Source organism: Mercurialis annua, linkage group LG7 (assembly GCF_937616625.2).
Source record: "Mercurialis annua linkage group LG7, ddMerAnnu1.2, whole genome shotgun sequence".
In the NCBI taxonomy this organism is placed as follows: Eukaryota; Viridiplantae; Streptophyta; class Magnoliopsida; order Malpighiales; family Euphorbiaceae; genus Mercurialis; species Mercurialis annua.
Window position 1 is genome coordinate 11,891,492 of NC_065576.1, and position 21,659 is coordinate 11,913,150.

The 21,659-nt window shown below is 30.4% G+C and overlaps 2 protein-coding genes across 2 annotated transcripts; both read left to right on the forward strand.

Annotated features, from left to right (window-relative positions):
• The first annotated feature begins 5,893 nt into the window (after positions 1-5,893).
• LOC126656811 (uncharacterized) lies at positions 5,894-7,287 on the forward strand. The gene is made up of 2 exons (XM_050351430.1): positions 5,894-6,115; positions 6,670-7,287. Exons 1-2 carry the CDS (start codon positions 5,894-5,896, stop codon positions 7,285-7,287), a joined length of 840 nt encoding a protein of 279 aa, XP_050207387.1.
• Positions 7,288-14,130: 6,843 nt separating this feature from the next.
• LOC126656812 (ethylene-responsive transcription factor LEP-like) lies at positions 14,131-17,925 on the forward strand. Its single transcript, XM_050351432.2, has 5 exons — positions 14,131-15,209; positions 15,349-15,401; positions 15,446-15,468; positions 17,470-17,610; positions 17,896-17,925. The coding sequence occupies exons 1-5, from the start codon at positions 14,347-14,349 to the stop codon at positions 17,923-17,925; spliced, it is 1,110 nt and encodes a 369-aa protein (XP_050207389.1). The 5' UTR covers positions 14,131-14,346.
• Positions 17,926-21,659: the final 3,734 nt, after the last annotated feature.

Genomic DNA, 21,659 nt, shown 5'->3' on the forward strand with positions numbered 1-21,659 from the left:
TATGTAAATTATAAATTATATTTTATTTGAATAATTGAAAACATATGTATGTATGTATATATATATATATATATATATATATATATATATATATATATATATATATATATATATATATATTAATTATTGTATATAAATACACTTTTTGTCGATTAAGAAAATCGTAGAGCATTTTTCATTTATATATATATATAAACCGGTTAGCCGCGGTTTTTAAAATTTCAAAATCTAAACCTAAACCATTAATAATATTTTTCGGTTCGGTTTTACGGTTTTACGGTTTGGCCGGGTTGTTTTGCCCACCCATAGTTATTATTGTTGTGGAGAGAAGAAATTAATGTGTGAATATGAAATTTTTAGATTTAAATAACGTATCATGGCATTGCTGGGCCGCCATCTTAGAATGGCTTCAGCTTTTTTGAAATTTATGGCATTGCGGGAAACTCTGGACCGGGCGAAGTATAAAGGCTGGAATAGGTGGATTTTTGAAAGACAAATACATACCTTTACAAGCTGTCGTATTTTTATGGGGCGATGACAAAAATATCTAAAATTTTAAAAATATTTACAAATGTACCAGTAAACTTTTTTTATTTACAAAAATACGACTGATTTAAAATTAATTACAAAAGTACCAAAAAATTAAAATTAATTACAAAAGTACGATTTGTATAATGTCGGTATAATTATGGTATAATTTTAGAATACTAAAACTATAAATCAGATAATTTAAAAATAATATTTGGTTTATTATTGGTATAATTTCAGTATATTTTTGGTATATCGATTATAAATTTTTATATATTTTTTCTAGTTGATAACATGTATATTTGTTTTATATGTACTTTTCACTATAGTTGGTAATGAACTAGAGAATTTGTATATTGTTGGTATAATTTTAGTATATTGTTAGGTTAATATTTAGTATGCGATGTGGTGTAATGTTGATGTAATAATAAAATTTCAGTATATTTTGATGTGTACACTTTTGGTATACTGTTGATATAATTTTGGTATATTATTAATTTAATTTTTAGTATACGATTTGATGTAATTTTGGTAAATTTCCATTTAATATTAATAAAATCTCAGTATGTATAATGTCGGTATAATTTTGGTATAATGTTGATATAATGTTAGTTTATTAGTATACTGACATTATACCCACAGTATACACCGTATGTTTGATATTTTTTTTTATTTTTTTGTACTTTTGTAAATATTATTAATATTTTTGTAAATGAAAAAGTCAACATGTAGTTTTGTAATTATTTTCATTTTTTTTGGTAAATGGTGTAATTTCCTCTATTTTTATTTAATTTTTTTAATTTTTATAATAATGGCTTAATTCTAACATTTTATTGCAATTTTAACCAATTTTTTCCAATCAATTAATTAATTGATTTTATCTTTAGTTAAATTTATAAATTAACTCTAAAATGTCAAAAAATTATTTTTCAAAATTTCAAAATTTAGTTTCTAATATTAAAAAAATAACGTTAAAATCTAATTATAAATTCTTTAAATTTTTGTCGACGATTAAAGTAAAAAAACACGAATTTGAAGCTCAATTGACCGGAAAAGTCAAACGAAGCTATTAGGTATTTTATTAAGGTGAAAAATTGATAAGAAAATTAATTTGATTGAAAAAAATGGCTAAAATTGCAATGAAATATCAAAATTAGGCTATTATTATAAAAATTAAACAATTTGATTGCAACAACCTGCAAAGATTTAGATTAAATTTTCCATTAGGCCTTCTTGAAATAGACGATCTTCGGTAATCTCGTCGATTAATTCAAATTCGGTTTTGCTTAGTTCGACTTAGAAAATCTGTCTGAACATTTGGCATTAATTAACCAAGCTCCAAGATTACAGGATTCAACATGTTAATAGGAGATTCAACAAGACATTCTCATGCTCAAACGGTTAATCATTCTATGTCGCAATTCTTGTAGTTGATGTTTTTTTTTAATTGTGGTAGAATCTAGTTATGTTAGTAGTTAGTGATTAGTAGTTAAATTTTCATTTTTAATTCGACCTTTAAACACTGGTCCTACTGAAACTTAAAACCGAGATCTCAGGAATGCACTGGAGCGCCTTAGCCACTTGGACTAGGCCTCACTGGCCTTGTAGTTGATGTTCAAAGTAGCTACAGTGAATGATTTTGGTTCTCTTTTATATCAAATTTATCTTATTCTGAAAGAAAACAAATTCTACTTTTTTTTGGTAAGCCCATCCGGTTTTCAGGACTTCGCCCTGACTAATTGGATCCGACCCGCGTCGCGCACCTGAAATGGTGGGTGAGTCTTCTAGTCGGAATTTTCTGCATTCACAAGACTCGAACCCGAGACCTTGTTTAAGCGATAACAAACCGCTTACCACTTGAACTAACCCCATTGGTAAATTCGACTTTAATTTTAAAGACACATGATGCAAGAGAAAATATATTACTTCATATCTTTTATTTGCATGAGGAATTAACAAATTTCAAAATTAGAAATAATGATAGAAAGATATTTAATACCAATGTATAAAGTAAATAAAATAAGGAACTGAGAACATATGATCTAATATCATTTCTCAACATTTTACACCCTCTCAACACATGAACTTTGTTATATCTGTCAGCACAAAGATAACGAACATCTCAGTCTAAAAAAATGATTGAACAAGAAGTTGGGCCAGTTGTAGAAACTGAACTTGAACAGAAATGTTAGCAATCAAAGCACGATCAGAAGCTAGAAAATTAAGGAGGTAGCTGTTATATATGTGCCCTAAGAGCAAGACAAAGTCACTTCTCATTCTTCTTCTTCAATGAATGTTTGACCAATTTGTACATTCCATTAAAGATAAAAGATTGAGATAAAGAGATAAGAGATTCACTCAACTCCTTAGTACAAATCTTTACAAAACATAGCCGTGATTTACGTGCATGGATCATTTTAACTCTGACCCATGCACGTCATCCAGTTTGATGATGTGGTAACAGTGTTCGGGCAGGAGAGCCTAGGTTTGGTCCTTTCAGGTCGCGTGCTAATCATTCGATTTATTTCATTTGTTAGGGCAAACCCGGCCTTTCTGTTAGACTGCACAACATTATCAAACTAAAGCTTACATTATTGGTTGGTACGAAGCAGTAAGCAGCAAGGAAACAGGACGCATAATACAATGTGTTCAATGAAAAAACGCATAATACAACCAACGAGCTGTATCTCAAATGGTATAAGCGCTGGACAACAAACTGTCAAGGTTATGAGTTCAAATCCTCCAACAAGCGCTCTCTCTTCCCCAATTATATAAAAAAAGACGAATAATACAATGGAGTGATTACAGAACCGGAATGGACCGGACGGTTTAACTGGTTCAGCAGATCTAACCAGAAACAGTACCGAATCAAACAGGCGATTGAAAAAATGATCTAACTAGATCAGACATAGAAAATAAGCAACAGATAAATCTGTCACTAATTCTCTAATTTTTTAGATTTATATCCGGACTTTCAACTGATAAATAATATGTAAGTTGCAGACAGTGGCGGATCCAAGAATTCTTTTCAGCACAGGCTAAATAACACGTAATAAATAAATTTATTTGCATAAAATTATACTATAAAAAACAAACAATAAATATTACTTACATTAGTTTTGATCAATACGAGGCAATTGCAATCTCCAGGTGTGCATAGCATGAAAGCGCTGTAGAATGGGCTCATTATCAATCTTCAAAAAAATTGTTTTTTCAATATAACATGATAAACTCTCGCTTAAAAACTCATCCCCCATTTTGAACAAAATAACATGCAATTTAATTTAATATTCATAAAAAATACCCAAATAAAAAAATTCATCAAGTATTTATCAATAAAATAGAATAACAATAATTTAAAATACTTACTTGTTGTAGTCTAATTTTTTTTTTGATTTTTTATGAATAAATTAAGTTGAAAACCTACAAAATTAGAATTGAATATAGTTATTTCACAATAAGACAAATAAATCAATAAAATTATATAAATAAAATTTAAAAAGAAAAAGTCTTACCCAAATTCAGAGATTGATTGATTTTGGAGGAGAATTTAAAATTGAAAAATTAGGTTTTAATATTTAGGAATTAGGTTGTAGATTTTAAAATTATGTTAAAGAATTTAGAGAATAATAATATCTAATGAAGAACTAATAAAGCAAAAGATAATTGATGGAAGAAATTGAGGGACTAATTATATTTAAAAGAGAGTTTGGGACTGATGCATTTAATAAGCATAAGTCCCGCTGGTTTCATCTGTTCAAGAGACCAGGTGAAACAACAAGGGGCCAAAACGATCTTATTTTTTTGATTAAATAGAGACCAAAACGACGTCGTTTTGGCCTCTTGAATCAAAAAAAATTGCAGAAGAAGGCTAACGGCCTTCTTCCTCAATCCTTCGTTCTTTCTTCTGCGGCAGCCATGACTGCCTTTAAATAAACCAGCGCCGGTACTCGGACTTCCGGCGGTTTTGTCCGGTCCATACTTTTTCAAAGTCTTAAAATGGTTATTAAACTAATTTTCGTTTCAAAATAATTCTCTATCTAGCAGGGGCGGAACTATGGAGGGTCGAAGAGGGTCGGCCGACCCTCCTCGCCGGAAAAAAATTAAAAGAGTAGATTTTTTAGAAATTTTTCTCGTAGGGGCGGTTATAACCGTAGGGGCGGTTTTGTCCTTGTAGGGGCGGTTGAAAAAAATTAAAAGAGTAGATTTTTTAGAAATTTTTCTCGTAGGGGCGGTTATAACCGTAGGGGCGGTTTTGTCCTTGTAGGGGCGGTTAAAACCGCCCCTATAAATACAGAATAACATATTTGCATGTATTTACTGCCGTTTTATTTTTCTAAATAGCCGAACGTAAAAATTTCGACCCTTCGAATTGGGAGTCCTAGTTCCGCCACTGCCATTTAGTATAATGAACTTCCGGTAGTTCCCAAATGACTTCCGGCGACTTTTGTCTTACGTGGCTTGCCAGAAGCTGACTCACACCTTCCTCTTCGCCATGTCATTGCCTACGTTACCCTTATGTCTCCACTTCATCATCTTCTTTCCTAATTTCTTTCATAATTTTCTAACAAACACTAAAAAAAATTCTAATAAATGTCAAACACGAAAAAAAATCGTTTTTTTTTTCATCTGAATTTTTCGAAACCAAACGAAGAAATCGTCTGAGTTATTCCTTTGGGTTCAAAATCTAGACGATTGCTCTGTCTCTTTCATCTGGGTTCATACCTAGACGAAGGTGACAAATATTTGCTTCATCTGGTACCAATAATGGAGATAGGGGAGGCATGGGAGTGTCATGACCTCCTCTAAAATTTTAAAATTGTTAAAATTAGCACCAATTTTTTTTATCTTTTATAATTTAACCCCTCCTAATTTTTTAAAATTGCCTACTTCATATATTATATATGGAAATTTGACTCTGCTTATGTTGAAATCCTGGATCCGTCACATGATAGCTTCGGAGGTTATCCATCTCGTTAAACGTCGGAGAGAACAAGCTTTGTTATTAAATGGGACTTCATGAAAGCCTTTGATACGATTTCATGGAAGTTGATTTTGCAAACCTTGCGCAGGATGAACTTTGATTCCAAATGGATTATGTGGATTTTTTATTGCTTTGGTTCGGCTCAGCTGTCAGTTTTACTAAATGGGAGTCCGACTGATAACTTCTTTATGGGACGAGGGGTTCGGCAGGGGGATCCGATTTCTCCAATGCTTTTTGTGCTGGCGGTTGAATCCTTAAGAGCCATCTTATCAAAAGCCATTGTTTCAGGTCTGCTCTCTGGGATTCATGTTGATGGTTTATCTGATCCTATTTCCCATTCTTCAGTTTGCCGATGACACGTTGTTATTTGTTCCTAATGACATGTCAATGATCGAGAACCTTCTTCGCATTTTGAGATGCTTTGAACTGATCTCAGGACTTAAGATAAACTATCATAAATCTTTTATTATCGGCATCAATGTTGATGAATCCTCTCTTTCGCGGGCAACTAGCATCCTGAACTGCAAAGTTGAAACATTTCCCATCACCTATTTAGGACTCCCTTTATCAAATAGATCGATTGGGAGAAGACTTTGGGATCCGGTAATCAGCAATTTCACTTCTCAGTTGTCCTCCTAGAGAGGTAAACTTTTATCTCCCGCAGGTAGACTTATTCTCGTCAAATCTGTCTTGTGTAGTTTACCTGTCTATTATCTCGGCTCTTTTCGTATTCCCCAATCCGTTGAAGCTGTTTTGGATCAGATAATTAGAAGGTTTCTTTGGCATGGAAGGGTGGATAAAAAGGGCTTTAGTAAAGTTTATTGGGTTGATGTTTGTTCTCCTTTCAGCATCGGAGGCCTTAACATTACCCCGTTTCGCACTAAAAATAGTTGTTTGCTTATGAAATGGGTCTGAAAATTGATGGTTTGTGATAAAAAATCTCTTTGGTTTGCGGTTGTTTCGAATAGTAATTCGATATCAGCTTGGTATGATATTGAATCGGTAAATCTGCTACACCTTTCGCACTTATGGAAAGGAATTCTTAACATTTGCGTGAAGAACAAGGCTTTTTGGATTCGGCTCATGTGGAAATTAGTGATGGTATTTGTACTAGATTCTGGAAGGATTGTTGGCTTTCAGTTCCTCTTTGTTCTCAGTTCCCGGACCTTTATCGTCTTTGTAGACAACAAGACGTTATGGTTGCTGCTGTTTTTAACGTTCAGTTTCAAAATTTCAGCAACATTACCTGGTCTAGACGTCTTCGTATTGGTGAACAGGATCGTCTCCAAGTGATGCTCGACCTGTTGGATGCTCACATCCCTCTTCAACAGCAACCAGACCATTTCTACTGGAAGAATCATCATCATTTCTCCTCCGCTTCAATGAACAAGCTGCTGTCAACGACTGTGGATCGTAATAACCAGCAGGTTTCGTTTCTTGCTCTGCAGGTTTGGAAGGAACCTATTCCTCCTCGACTTCAGTTTTTTTTCTGGTTGTTGGCTCGTGATAGGATATCTTCAAATCTTTCTTTGGTTAGACGAGGTATTCTTCAACACAATCACGCTTCTTGTTCCCTTTGTCAGCTAGAGGAATCTAGTCTTCATATCGTCATTCATTGCGGTTTTGCCTGGGGTTTTTGGACGAACATTCTTTCAAAATGTCATGTTAGTTGGGTTGCACGGAATTCTTTAGAACACTTCTTCAATTTATGGAATTCTTTAGCTGCAGGACGTCATCGCTCTCTTTGGAAGTTAATGTGGTTTTTCGGAGTTTGACACCTTTGGAAAGCTAGAAACAAACGTGTCTTTAAGAACGAAATGGAAGATCAGAACAACTTGATTTTTTTTTGACTATTTGCAAGGCGGTGGAGTTCTATCGTGCTAGGAATCATAGCTTCCAATTTAATGGGAATGATGTTTTTAGGTCGATTGACTTTTTTTGTAATTATTCCTAGTTTCTAACTCTTTTTTGCCGCTTGCACTTTGCGGGTGAGCTAATCCACTTATCATTTATCCAAAAAAAACTGTACCTAATTTTTTTATTTAAATGATGAAATCATTTAATTAACTAAGTTTAATGATAAAATTAAATTTATTTCCATTAAAAAAAATACAAATAAGTCTTTTATTTTTAAAACTAACTAAAAAAATAATCTAATTAAATCTATTAATTAATTTAACTAAATCTAAATAAATTTTCAACATATACAATTAATATATGCTAGACATGGAGAACGTTTTTTAATATTTTTCAAATGAAAAAAAACATCAATATAATATTTCAGGGTATAATTGAAACATAAAAATGCTTTGAAAAGAGGATAAAAGGTCGGAGGTTTTTGAGGCATTAGGCCTATAATATCTCATTAAAATGAGGATATTTTTAGAATATTATTATTTAAAAGTCCAAAAAATAATAAATGAAATTACAAAAATACCCTCACTAGAGAAATTTTTAAATAGACTTGGTTTATCGTATCATCTGTGGACTGAGCCATTAATATTATAATATCTCATTAAAAATGAGGATATTCTTATAATATAATTATTAAAACGTGTAAAAAAATAACAAATAAAATTACAAAAATATTCTCATTTTAATAAGGCGTTATAATATTATTGGTTCAGCCCATGAATGACGTGATGGATTGAATTTACTTAAACATTTCTCCGAATGGCAATACATTTTCAATAATAATAATAATAGAAAAAAAATGTGAAGGAGGGAATTGAAAATTGACTAGAGTCTATAAATCAGCTAGCTAAAACTATAGAATAAAAGAAAAGGCTAAAATCTGAAGTCATGAATTTCTTGTTCAAAGTCCAAGTTCTTGTAGCAGAAAGACATGTTTTTATACATCTTTACCCTAAATTCAGGACTACATTAATTTAACTGATTTAAAAATTTAAAAGACGAACAAAAACCTTTAGGAGAATGTGCAAAATTCTCGTCAGCTGAGTGGCCCATGCAAGAACAATATAGTACTTGTACCATATCAAGTATCAACAAATTTCTTCCATATCAACTAGATTTGCATCTTTTTGGGTTGCCCCTTACTGTCCTTTCTTCTCTTCATTTGGCTATTTTCATACCAGACCTTTCATGACAAGAATGACATGTGAAACTATTCATTTCTTCTCTTCCAAATAGTATACATTTAAAATTCTTTTATTATATAAAATATTAAAATATGCACAAATGTTTGTTTTTGCCGGAAAAAAGATGAAAATCTTCATTAATGAATCGACTATTACAGTCTCGAATCTAGCCACCCAATTGTACTAGAGAATTATTATAGAAAAAGGATCTATAAAGGTTTTTTTGGCTATATCACGTGCCACCAATTACTATTTCGATTGACAAAACTAAAACGACTAAAATTAAACTTGTTCACAAAACGATTGACAATCTTGAATAATCACACAGTCCATACCAATAGAACCCGATGAATTCATTACGTCAATTATAGATTTGGCATCATTATAAGAAATACTAAAACTAGCAGCAAATATTTTTACTAATAATAGTGTAAAATTGTTACTATTAACATATAGCAACAAAAAAAATTATATATGTTGCTGCTAATAAAACGTTGTCTTAAGTAATTGGTAACACAATTTACTATAAAATGCTGCTATAATTTAACTAATGGCAACAAATTTTAAAATTATTGCTGCAAAATATCATTTAACAGTCAAAAAAATTAGCTGTAAAAGTATTTGTTGCCAAATACAGAATTTCTTGTAGTGACCCTCAAACCAAGGATTGGGAAGCTGGAGTCTTCTAGCTAAATGAATAGCTTCTCTAAGGGCCAAGGCTTCAATCATAGCTGGGCGAAGATATACATTGTCAAAACGCCTTGCACTGGAGGCAATGGCTCTTCCCAAATGATTTCGAACTACACACATTCCTACACCCATCTTCATATCTTTTCTAAAAGCTTCGTCAAAGTTAATGTTCAGCAATTGACTTGGGGCGGAGCCTAGCTGGGAATTGTCACACCATGATTAGCAACCCTACTACCTTCTGGACCTTGCGCAATCCTCACATAAAAGTTATGGCAGCTTAATTCATTAATTTTATATTTGATAAGTATATAAATATTAAGAAAATAGTTGCCAAAAATAAAATGTAATTTAGTATCATTAATAACTTTTATGATAAAATTCTCAAAAACGATAACTTTTATGATAAATTAATTTATAATTAAAGAAAGATTCACAAATGTGTGATGGATTTGTGAAGGAATTTTTTTTTATTTTTATAAATGATAGGTGGATTAGCTCGCCCACAAAGGCGTGGGCGGCAAAAGAGTAGTCAAGAGTACAAACTAAGAATCATAACAAAAGAAATTTAAACTATAGAAAACATCATTGCCCGTATAAGAAAATCCTTGATTCCTAACTCTATAGAATTTCACCGATTTGCAAATGCAAATAAAAACCATGTTCTGAATATTTGAATGTTCATCTTTAAAAACTCGTTTATTCCGTACATTCTAGAGATGCCAAACACCGATATTTGTAATGAGAAATTCACGCACAGTTTGACAAACATATCTGTCACAAATTTGTGACGATATAAATCCATCACACATTTGTTACGAATTTATAAAAGAAATCTCTATCACGATTCAGTCACAAATTCGTTATAAATTTATGACGACACAAAATCCATCACACTTTTATAACGAATTTGTGACGAATGCTTCCGTCACAAAAATTGTGACACCCAATATCGTCCCAAGTTTTCTATTGTCGGAAACTTTGTTATGCCCATTTTCGTCACAAATTTGTGACATATTTATAGAAAATATTTTTTTTTTCAAAATAGTTTTTAAAATAAATTAAATTAATTATTTAAAATATTGTCCTAGAAAATTATTTTAATAAACATAATTAAAAAAGTTATTTTTAAAAAATATAATGTTTATTTTAAAAAATTCATAAAAAATATTTATTAAGGAATATTTATTACAAACTTCATTATTAAAATAATAAATAATAATTTTAAATTTTAATTATGTATGTTTCGGACTACGGGGCATGGGATAAGTACCGTCAGAAATATGAACTTGTCTTCCATGGCCATGCTAGGAGGCAAATTATACATATTTAACGGCCATGACGAGTATTGTTTCCCAGAGCAACCAAATGGTTGTGACACATTGGTACATAATCCTACTCAGATATTTCGGACTTCAGCTGCAAAATCTTCGTGTAACTCATTACAATGTTCCAAGTTGACAAGTCAGACGGATGAAACATCATATCATTCTCCATCTCATGTTTGGCGTGCCACCTTATATGTTAAGCTGAAGCTTTTGAAGCTTTTGAAGCGTACAACCTCTAGAGTCTCGGAGTTATAGGAAAATAACACATATTTTATACGACATGTTACTCCTTCTTTTGGAATTATCCGTTATGGATGGTACCCACCTAGCATGTCCGTAAACTTTACACTCGGTTAAACCCACGTCCTCTCCCTAGTATATCATACATATACGTTTATAGGAATCAATCACCTCAACTGGTAGCCCCATACCTTTGACCAGTTTTTTGACGCTATACAAATTCTTCGCTATCTTCTTGTCCTTGGGCAGCAATTCTTGTATGAAATCGCTCATTTTATTCATTAAAGATCCCGGTGGTTGAAATCGGCATTTGAATTTTAACTTTTTTACAGTTGTAGACAAAGGAAAATGTCTATCATTACGGGCCATATGTCTTCTTCGCCCGCACGCATTGTATCAAAAATCTTCTAAGCTTCTTCATTTGGATGCTCTTTCGTGAACGCTTCTGGACCAGCAACATTAGTAACCATTCTCTGGATCGAACTTTAACCCTCCCCCTCATTTCTATCCTCGCACATGTTATCAAATTGCAGAACATTATCAGGCACCTCCACTCTGTTCTCCTCATCATGGTAAGTCCTGACATAGTAATCCCGTACAAACCCACTTTAGAAGAGTTATAACTCCACATTCGCAACAGTCAGAAAAGCCTTATTCCGCCATTTGGTCCGAGGGCATGGGAATTTTATGCTTACCCCGCTCACGGGGGTGTTGCACAGCAATGTGTAAAAACTCCCTAACGTTCCTAACGAACCCGTCTATTAATGGGCCATTATTAATTCTCCCAAAATACATCCAACTGCGGTATGAGTTCATTTCTGTAGCACATACATTTAGGTGGTTTAAATACTTGATGATCGCAAAGTAAATGTAATTTACCGTTAAAAAGGTAAGGCCCTATCCCATTCGCAAAAATGACGCCCCGTAATTCGATCACGATATATGCATAAATACGGAAAAATATTTGGCAGCCTTGCGACGTAGTTCTACAAGTGCATTATATAATACATGCTGCATAACTCCAATTATATATTTTAAGGGAAAAGCGTTACGCAACATATAATAAATAGCCACCCAGAGAATATACACTAGAAAACTATCAAATATTTTTTTTACTATATCTATACATATATATTTGTCGTGATTGAATTATATGTAGACATCAATTTTGCAAACTTTACACACGTACATTGCCGTGTCGTTGAATCTCCTGAAGACACAAGACATATTTTCTACGGCTAATTAAAATTTTATTCAGTTTGAATAAAATCGTTGTTTATTTTTTATATTTTTATTCATTCTATTGTAACTAAAATAAAAAACAGTAAACAATAACACTTACTTGTTGAAGAACAATCGGACATAGAACGAACAGAAGGCGGTCAACGCGGGTGGAGACAAACGTTAGCAAGGAGTGGTTTTAGCACAGACAAAACTGCGTGTAGTTAAAAAAATAAAACTTTATTTTAGATTTAAATAATAGAAAACAATCATTAAAATTTCAACTTAAGTACTGAATTTTATAAATTTTTAATTGTATATCTAAAAACAATTCGGCAACATTCCCCTAGATATTAATCATCACATATTTTTCAGGAAAATTCTAAAAACAATAATACACATCGAAATACATAATACACCAATTCATACAAATTATCTCATGATAATTTTTAAATTAAACTGTACATAATTAACTAATATTCTAAATAAAAATAAATTACTAACATAATTATTAAAATATTTAATAATTTAAACTAAAAATTACTAATAATCTAACCTAATTACAAAATAAATTAACCCAAATAATCTTATTAACTTAAAACTTAACGCAGTTTAACGATTTTAACATAAATACACATATTAACCTAATTTAACCAAAATTACAATTTAATTAACCTTTTAATTAATCTAAAATTAAAAACTTAATTAAACTATACATAATTATTAAATTATTAACCAAAAATTAACAATTTAAATAAAATTTAGTAAAATTATAATTAGCAATTAAATAACTCAACTAAATATGCCATTCTTTGTCAAATTACCTTTACTTTAACGTAATATAACAATTATAATCTAATTAAACACATTAAACTAATTTAATCTAAATTAAAATGTAATGAACTTAAAAATTAATCTAATTAAACAATCAACCCACAATTAATAATTTAATTAAACTATAATCATAATCTAATAAATACACATATTAACCTAAATTAAACTAAATAAATCATTCTAAACCCTAATTAACAAAATTAATCTAATCCATTATTAAAATTAAAATTTATCTAATTAATTAATAACTAAAACCTAACAAAATTAAACAAATTTAAAAAATGATACGTGTTTAGGGTAACTGACTGGCGGCAATAATGGTGGATGGCAGCAGCGGGCAACAACGAAAAACTAAAAAAATTAATTCATAATTAATTACTAATTAAAAACTATCAAAAATAAACAAATAAAACAAAAAGAGAAGAAGGTTTTAGGGTAACTGAGCGACGGCAACAGCGGAGTAGGACAAAAACCGATGGAAATTGATGGGATAACGAAGAAAATGGCGAACGGCGATACCGAAACGGCGAATTGAGAACAAAAACGGCGAACGAAAGAGAAATGAAAAATAAGAGGAAGAAATGGAAAATGAGAGGAAGAAGGAGGTGCTATTTTTTTGGATATATAATTAGCGACGATTTTATAAATCCGTCGCTAACCATCTACCTTAATAAAATGTAGTGTTTCATTAAGAATGTTAGCGACGAATGTTAGAATCCGTCGCCATATTTATCGACAAATTTTATAAAGCGTCGCTAACTTTATAATAAAATGATGCGTTTCATTTATGCCAACATTAGCGATGGATTGACAAATATCCGTCGCTAATTTCCGCGACGGATAGACAAAATCCGTCGCTAATTTTGGCACAAATTATTGGCGCCTCCTCTCCCACCAATGCCCGCCAAAATTAGCACCAAAACGTCTGGGATTTAGCGACGAACGCTAAATCCATCGCTAAATAAAAATTTACCTACGAATTTTAGGTTTGTCGCTAAACTTAGCATTTCTAGTAGGGTTTGAACTATTATATTACCTTATTTGTAATACATCAAGATTAATATCTCAAAGTAAATTTCAGAATTATACTTTTCAAACATTCAAGTTATTAAATCTCATTTGATTTTGAAGTTATGACTTGTATAGTCTATTTAAAATTTAGTTGAAAGCTCATATGACATCTTTATTTTCTTTTTTTAAAGAGCAAAATCTTAAAGTAGTTGGAGATGGGAGCATGGTCTTACAAAGAAGGACAAGTATAAACAGTAGTGTCCTTTCTCTCATCCTCACCATCATCAAATCAGTGCACTCTCTCTATACCTTAACTAAATCTTCACACCTCACTTTCTGCAACCCTAATCAATCACACTCATCCATTCTATCTATATATACCCATAAATCACTCTCTTCTTCCACTTAACCAACAATGTCCACATCAGAAAAACCCTTGCATCCTGGTTTTGCTCTTCTCCAGAGGAACACATGTCAAACTGGTTTCAGAAAAGGAAGAAGAAAGCAGCAGGAAGCAGGAAGATTTATTGGGGTAAGAAGGAGACCTTGGGGTAGATATGCCTCTGAAATTAGAGACCCTAATACTAAAGCAAGACACTGGCTTGGTACTTTTGATACTGCTCATGAAGCTGCTCTTGCTTATGATAGGGCTGCCCTTTCCATTAAAGGTACTCAAGCTAAAACCAACTTCATTTACCCTAATTTTCACTCTCTTCTTACTCCTTTTCAGCTCCCCATTAGCCAGAATACTAACAATGTTCAAATTTCTCCACCCAACCAATCATCTGCTGACTCATGTGCTGCTGAAGTTTCTACTGATCATAGTTTCAATTTCTTCTTTTCTCAAGAGGATTCTTCTAACTCTGGCTACTTGGGTTGTATTGTTCCTGATAACTGCCTAAGACCAACAACTTCCATTGATGTTCAGACAAGTGCTAACTCCAAAACTCCAGAAAATGATCTGCACCAGTCACATTTTCATAGTTATGGGATTCCTGTAGATAGTGGGGCTTGCTTTGATGAACTCAACAAAGGATTACTATGGGGAGATGATGATGGTCACCACTACCAGTACCCTTCTTGGGAATTGAAATCTGATGAGATTTCTGCGGTTATCAACTATAACCCATTAACGGTAGGTGATGATTTCGTGGGAGGTTTCAATTATAGCAGCATTAATTGCAATCCTAGTTATGGCTCAGTACTGTCTCAAGCAACAACTACACCATCAGTATCATCATATAATCCTGCTTATGGTGACAATATAGTAGATTTTGAGTATAATCCACTCTTTTGATTGTGTACTGAATTTTATTTAGTGTTCATTTTGATGCACTTTGTTTATGTTTAGCAAGTCCCTTTTATGAAATGAGATGAAATTGATGTTTGTGCATGCATGCCTATGTCTTAATGTCAGTTCTAAACTGAGTTTTTGTTTGAAAAGATTTCACTTTCTGAAGACAAAATTTTGTAAGTTTATTGCCTGCTTCTAATGTCTGACCTTCTTTATATAGTGGAAGAAGCACCCATGTTTATTGTAAGTTTTGCAAATCCCTTATTATTCATTAACAATAAGCACCTAATATTTTTTATTCACAAATATTTCATTTTCTTTATATATATTGAAAACCTCTAACTGTTACATTTGTTTTTTATTTGATCATCAATTTTATGTTGTTTTTTTAAAATATTTCTACCTTCAATAATTACTATAGGAAAAATAATCTTTATATCCAAAATTAATAATGCATTTATCAACTGTTTCATGAATGAAAAAATTTCACAGCTTAATCCAATAATTTTTTTTTTATTTATGTCAATTAATTCCATCAAATGAAAAAAAATGAAGGTCGGATTGGAAAAAATACATAAAATTCTAGAAAATTAGTCCATAAAGTATTATGAGCAGTAACCAATTAATATGACCAATTAGTTCATAAATTATTGAATGCACCCAGTAAAGAAAATTGTCCATTATTATAAAAAAAACTAAATTTTTGTGACTTTTAGTACCTTATTAAAAAACATAAAGGCGGAACTTTAATTATTTCTTTAAAGCGGTTTTTCATTTCAAGAATTGTAATAGGTCTTTTACTTATTTGGACATGGATTTTTTTAGAAATTCTGATTGTATCTTATCATGACTTTGTATTTTATTCTCTCAAAGTCGTAATTTTTATTGTGTAGCTTCGTGTGTGCTACTTTTTGTGCGTAAACTTTGAAGGGTTGAGCATTTTGCTACTTCTTATACCTTTTAATATATTCCATTGATAATTATTTAGTCTATGCATATGCGATTTCAGTTAGGTCAAATAACTGTATTTAAGATAATATATAAGTTTATGCATCAGAATGTAAAATGTTAAAATCCAAAATCTATTCAAAAAAGTGATAATGTTATAAATAAAGTATAACTCAATGACGATTACCTATGTTTTTTGCACTGTGCTTTATTGTTATTTTTGTAATTTTCTAGTTAGAATCAAAGGTTATGTAGTTGTGTAAAATTGACAGGTGAGTTGTAATAACAACATTTAAAGAAACTGATCAGAAGGGGATTGTTTTATAGTGGACTTGCTGTATTTGAATCAGTTCATAGTAAGAAATATACAAATCTTTCTGCCACTTTCTGCAATTTTGCTATTTTGGTCCCAACTCCAAATCCACATACTACGAGTAGTACTGATGGACCATGCATGCATATAGTACTAATCTACAACTATTATTTTATATCTTCTTAATTAACTTCACATGCCCAAATTTAATAGACCATTATTACTCTTGAAGTTATTTATATGGGGCGTATGGTAAATAATTATCTATTTTATGAATTTTAAAGTCTAAACAGTACGAGTAATATATAATTTTTTTTGGATAAATAATCCGTAAATTAGCACAACCACAAATAAGTGGATGACAAAAAAAAGTCAAAAACAACAAAAGCTACTAAAAGCCATAACAGAAATAATTAATACAACCAATTATTCCCCGAGTATAAGAAACCACGATTTCAGTTAATATATAAATTTAATTATATATATTTGCTTATTCTTAGAATGTAACTGGTTCATTATGTAAATTTACAAATACTATATTAAGCGTGTGATATGTGACGTTGATAAATTAAAATAACCAATTATTATATATTACTTAATAATAATTAAAAAAACTATCAAATTGCTATGCTATTAAATGATTGATTATTATTGTTTAGTAACATCACGTGTCACACGTCCGATAGAAAATTTACAATCCCGCCGTCTTTTAAATTTAGGATTAGGTTTTTTTTGGGCTTTTTTCATAAACAACCAACATTTATGATATTATTACTTTTATACAGACATATATTTCTATTATCAAAACTACCATACAGGCTATAAATTATAACTTTTATACGGACATATATATACTCTTCCTCTCAAATCAATCCTCATAAACAAAATTATTTTCTCTTTCATCACCATCATTTCTCTCATCTCTCTCTCAGCTCATTTTTCTAATCTCCCTCAGATCTCATAAACTCCTCCAATTCTTTCAGATCTATCGTCTTCATTCATCTTTCTCAACGTCGCCGTCCAAAATTGCTACAAATTTTGTCAGTATTGTTTTTCTTTTTGCCATCGTTGGAGCTGAAGATCTGCATAGAATTCTGGCGAAGAAAAACATTATTTTTGATATTGTAAAATGACTTTTTGTTATTATTCTTGTGTTGCTTCTTATTATTGTTTTCCTATTTTGATTTCAGATTTAAAATTAATAGTTCTTTTTATTCTTTTTTTTATCTATATTTCCTTTTTTTGTAAACTGTTTTTATATAACAGTAATTCTCCATCATCAAACATGTATAAAGATTGTCTTTTCATGTTATATAAAATAATTTTGTGATTTTATGGAATAAAATTCAGTTATTTTTTGCATTTTTTCCTGTGTTTGATTGTATTTCTGCGTTTTTTGTATTCTGCAGTACGATTTGTTAATGATGGTTGATTGCTGAATTATTGTAATGTTACGATATTGTTGATTTTATGTTGATTATATATTGATATTGTGTTGATAATCAATTGAATTTTTTCTTAATTTTAACATTGACAAATAAGATAATATTGCCCGTGCAATAAATTAAAAAATATGAATTAAATTCAAAAATATATATAATTATTATAATATTATAGTGTTGATTTTAGTATTGGTGAAAAATGTAAATAATGATGTTGAATTATTATAACATTATAGTGTTGATTTTATGTTGGTATTATGTTGATTTTGTATTGATATCTGGTTGATTTTAACATTGGCAAAAAAAACTATATTGTACATGAAATAAACTAAAAAATATAAAAATTAAATTGAAACAGAAAAAATGATACCTTAATTTTTGATTGATTGCTAAATTATTATAACGTTGACATTTTTTGTTAATGTTAAAATCAACTAAATATCAACACAAGATCAACATTATAACATTATAATAATTCATCATCATTATTGTCATTTTCACCAATGCTAAAATCAACAAAATATCAACCGAAAATCAACACAATATCAACACTGTAACATTACAATAATTCAACATCTTTATTTGTCTTATTTCCCAATGCTAACATATCATTATTTAGTTTCATTTAAATTTTTATTTTTTTAGTTTATTTCACAAATATTGTTATCTTATTTGTCAATGTTAAAATCAGTAAATATCAACATAAAATCAACATAAAATCAACAACACTGAAACATTACAATAATTCGTCAATCAACCATCATCAACAAATCGTGCTGCAGAATAAAAAAACACAGAAATACAACCAAACACAATAAAACTACAGAAATAACAAATTTTCATCCATACATTCATAAAATTATTTTATATACATGAAAATTAGTATTACATTCCTTAAAGATAATCTTTACACATGTTTAATGGTAAAAAAAATCACTGTTACTTAAAAACAGTTAACAACAAAATTTCTACATATGAAAATGAAAAAGAAGAAGAAGAAGAACGATGAATCTTTTTGTCTCGAAATCCGATCATATGCCTTTAAGAAATTTTTTAAAATCGTTAAAAATTTCTAATATCTATTATTCCTTCCGACAATAAACTCCGATTCAGATCTGAAAAAAAAAAATACGGAAACGGAAGAAAGGCGGCGGTGCAACGAGGATGAAGGCGATATTGAAACTTAATGAAGTGCGGCGACCATGAAAGAAAATAGAGAGCAGAGGATGGAAGAATATGGAAAACATAACTATTAATTTGAGAGCATAAAGGGAAATCGTATAAAAGATATAATTTTAAGATATTAGGTTATATTTATAAAATAAGATGGTGGGGATAGTAAAGAAATGAGATGGGCTGTATAAATGTAAAGAATCTGCCAAATGTCGTATTTGGCATAAAAAGCCCGTTTTTTTTCCCATAAAACATATATCGGGCTCGAATTAAAATCACAATGTACAAAGTTTAAAAGTACCCCCTTGTATTATATAAGATCCATCAAAGACAATTTGTGTATCTTGTACCAAATAATAATAATTATAATAATATCATCTATTTACTCATTTAAAGTTTTAATTTTGTCAACCTTCATATAATTAAAATAAAATATATTACTATCTTATATTTTTTTATTTTATGAAAAAATTTAAACTCGCCACTAATTATTACTGCGGACATACACTACAAGAAATAATAGAATTTGCAACAAACATTTTTGTTGCTAAGACCATCTCCAAGGGGAGTCATCAAAATGGGAATTGATGACTCTCCATCTCCAAGGGAGTCACCAAAATGCATTTTGGTGACTCCCTCACACTCTCTTTCATCAAAAATGGTGAAGGAATTTTTCTTTCACCATTTCACTTTTTGAATATAATAATGTGGTTAATTTACATTTTAATACATATAATTTGTTTGTAGTTGTATTTAATTAATTGCTTACTTTTTAAATAATTTAAGAAGACAATGATATAAAAATATTACATGAATAATTTTATAAAACAATAACATAAAAATCTTACATGAATAATTTTACGAGACAATTAAAAAAATATTACATAATTAATTTTACGAGACAATAATATAAAAACATTACATAGATAATTTTATGATATAATAACCTAAAAACGAAACATACTACGACATTACATAATAAATAAATAGAACACATATTCTATCAATAATGTGGTAGATTGGTATCGGATCCACCAATATTAGTAAAATAGTCACCAAAAGTATTGGAAGTAGAGGATGATTGTTGAGCTCTTTTTTGAAATATTCGTCTGTGTTCGGCTTCCCAATATGCACGCATATTTGGATCAACAATTAAATTCAAGTCCATTATTAAAATTTTATTTTCTTCCCTAAATTCTCTGAGTGCCATATTTTTGGAATTACTTTCCATGTGTTAATTTAAATAAATTAATGTAATATTTATTTTAGTCTTTTTATTGTATTAGTTTAAATAAATTAATGTAATGTTCATTTTAAATAATTTTAATATAAATTAAATTTTATAAGATATTCATAATTAAAAAAATTAATAGCAATTTATGTTTTTAAATATAAATAATACAATAATTCGGATAAATATGAGCATAAATAAATTTGTGGGTGTAATTGGTAAAAAGTGTATAAAATGTTAAGAATTAAAAATGATTATTTTATTAAAAAGTAAAAAAGTATGTTTTTTGGTGAAGAATTTGGTGATGACCATTGGAGTAAATTTGGTGAAAATTCACCAAATTGAAAATTGGTGAGGGAAAAATGGTGACTCCCCTTGGAGATGCCCTAATAGTGCTTAAATTGTTACTATTAATATATAGCAATAAAAAAAAAATTGTGGTATGTTACTGCTAATAAAACGTTGCCTTAAGTAATTGGTAACAAAATTTGCTGTAAAATGCTGCTATAACTTAATTAATGGCAGCAACTTTCAAAATTAATGCTGCAAAATATTTTTTAGCAGTAAAAAAAATTAGCTGCAAAAGAATGTATTGCCAAATATAGAATTCCTTATAGTGATATATAGTATCACAACTAAGTTTAATAAACATCAATAACCGGCATCAATAACCGGCATAGTTTAATGATTAAATTTTCTCTCACTAAATTTGAGCAAATGAGGTTGCAGATTTGAACCGTATTTATGTATGCAACCGTTTAAAATTTGGAATCAAAATTTTTTTTTCCGCAAAATACCTACCTGCCTCAAGAGGGGATTAATTTAAATGTGAAAAATTTATTCTTTGAAATTTTAGTTTAACACCAGAAATGGTGAGGTAATAAGTAAAAAAAATTGAGTCGATTTGGAACGAAAAACTGAGGTCAAAGTTAGGTGGCAGCTACAAAGTATAGGTAGAAGATCATAATACTAGAGGCTGCACAATTGAAGGAAACCCTAGAGTGTGGCATCAGGCATCAGCTTTTCAGTAATTCAAATCTCATTGCGAATCTTACTATGAAACCAGGATGTAACTAAAACAATATTATACTACATCATTTTAATTTATATATTTTCATTAACTTAAGTTTTATTTATGTTTCAGGTAATAGTTGTTAGATTCCATCTTTAAACCAATTGGGGTTAAGTGGAAGTGTCCAACCAATATTTAAACACATGTCCATTTATATGCATAACCAATGTGGGATTTCCACTTCAACTCTTCCTCACGCGTAGCGTGTCTGGGTCGAGCAACCAATCCCCCCTAACGCATCTCACGTGGGCCGGG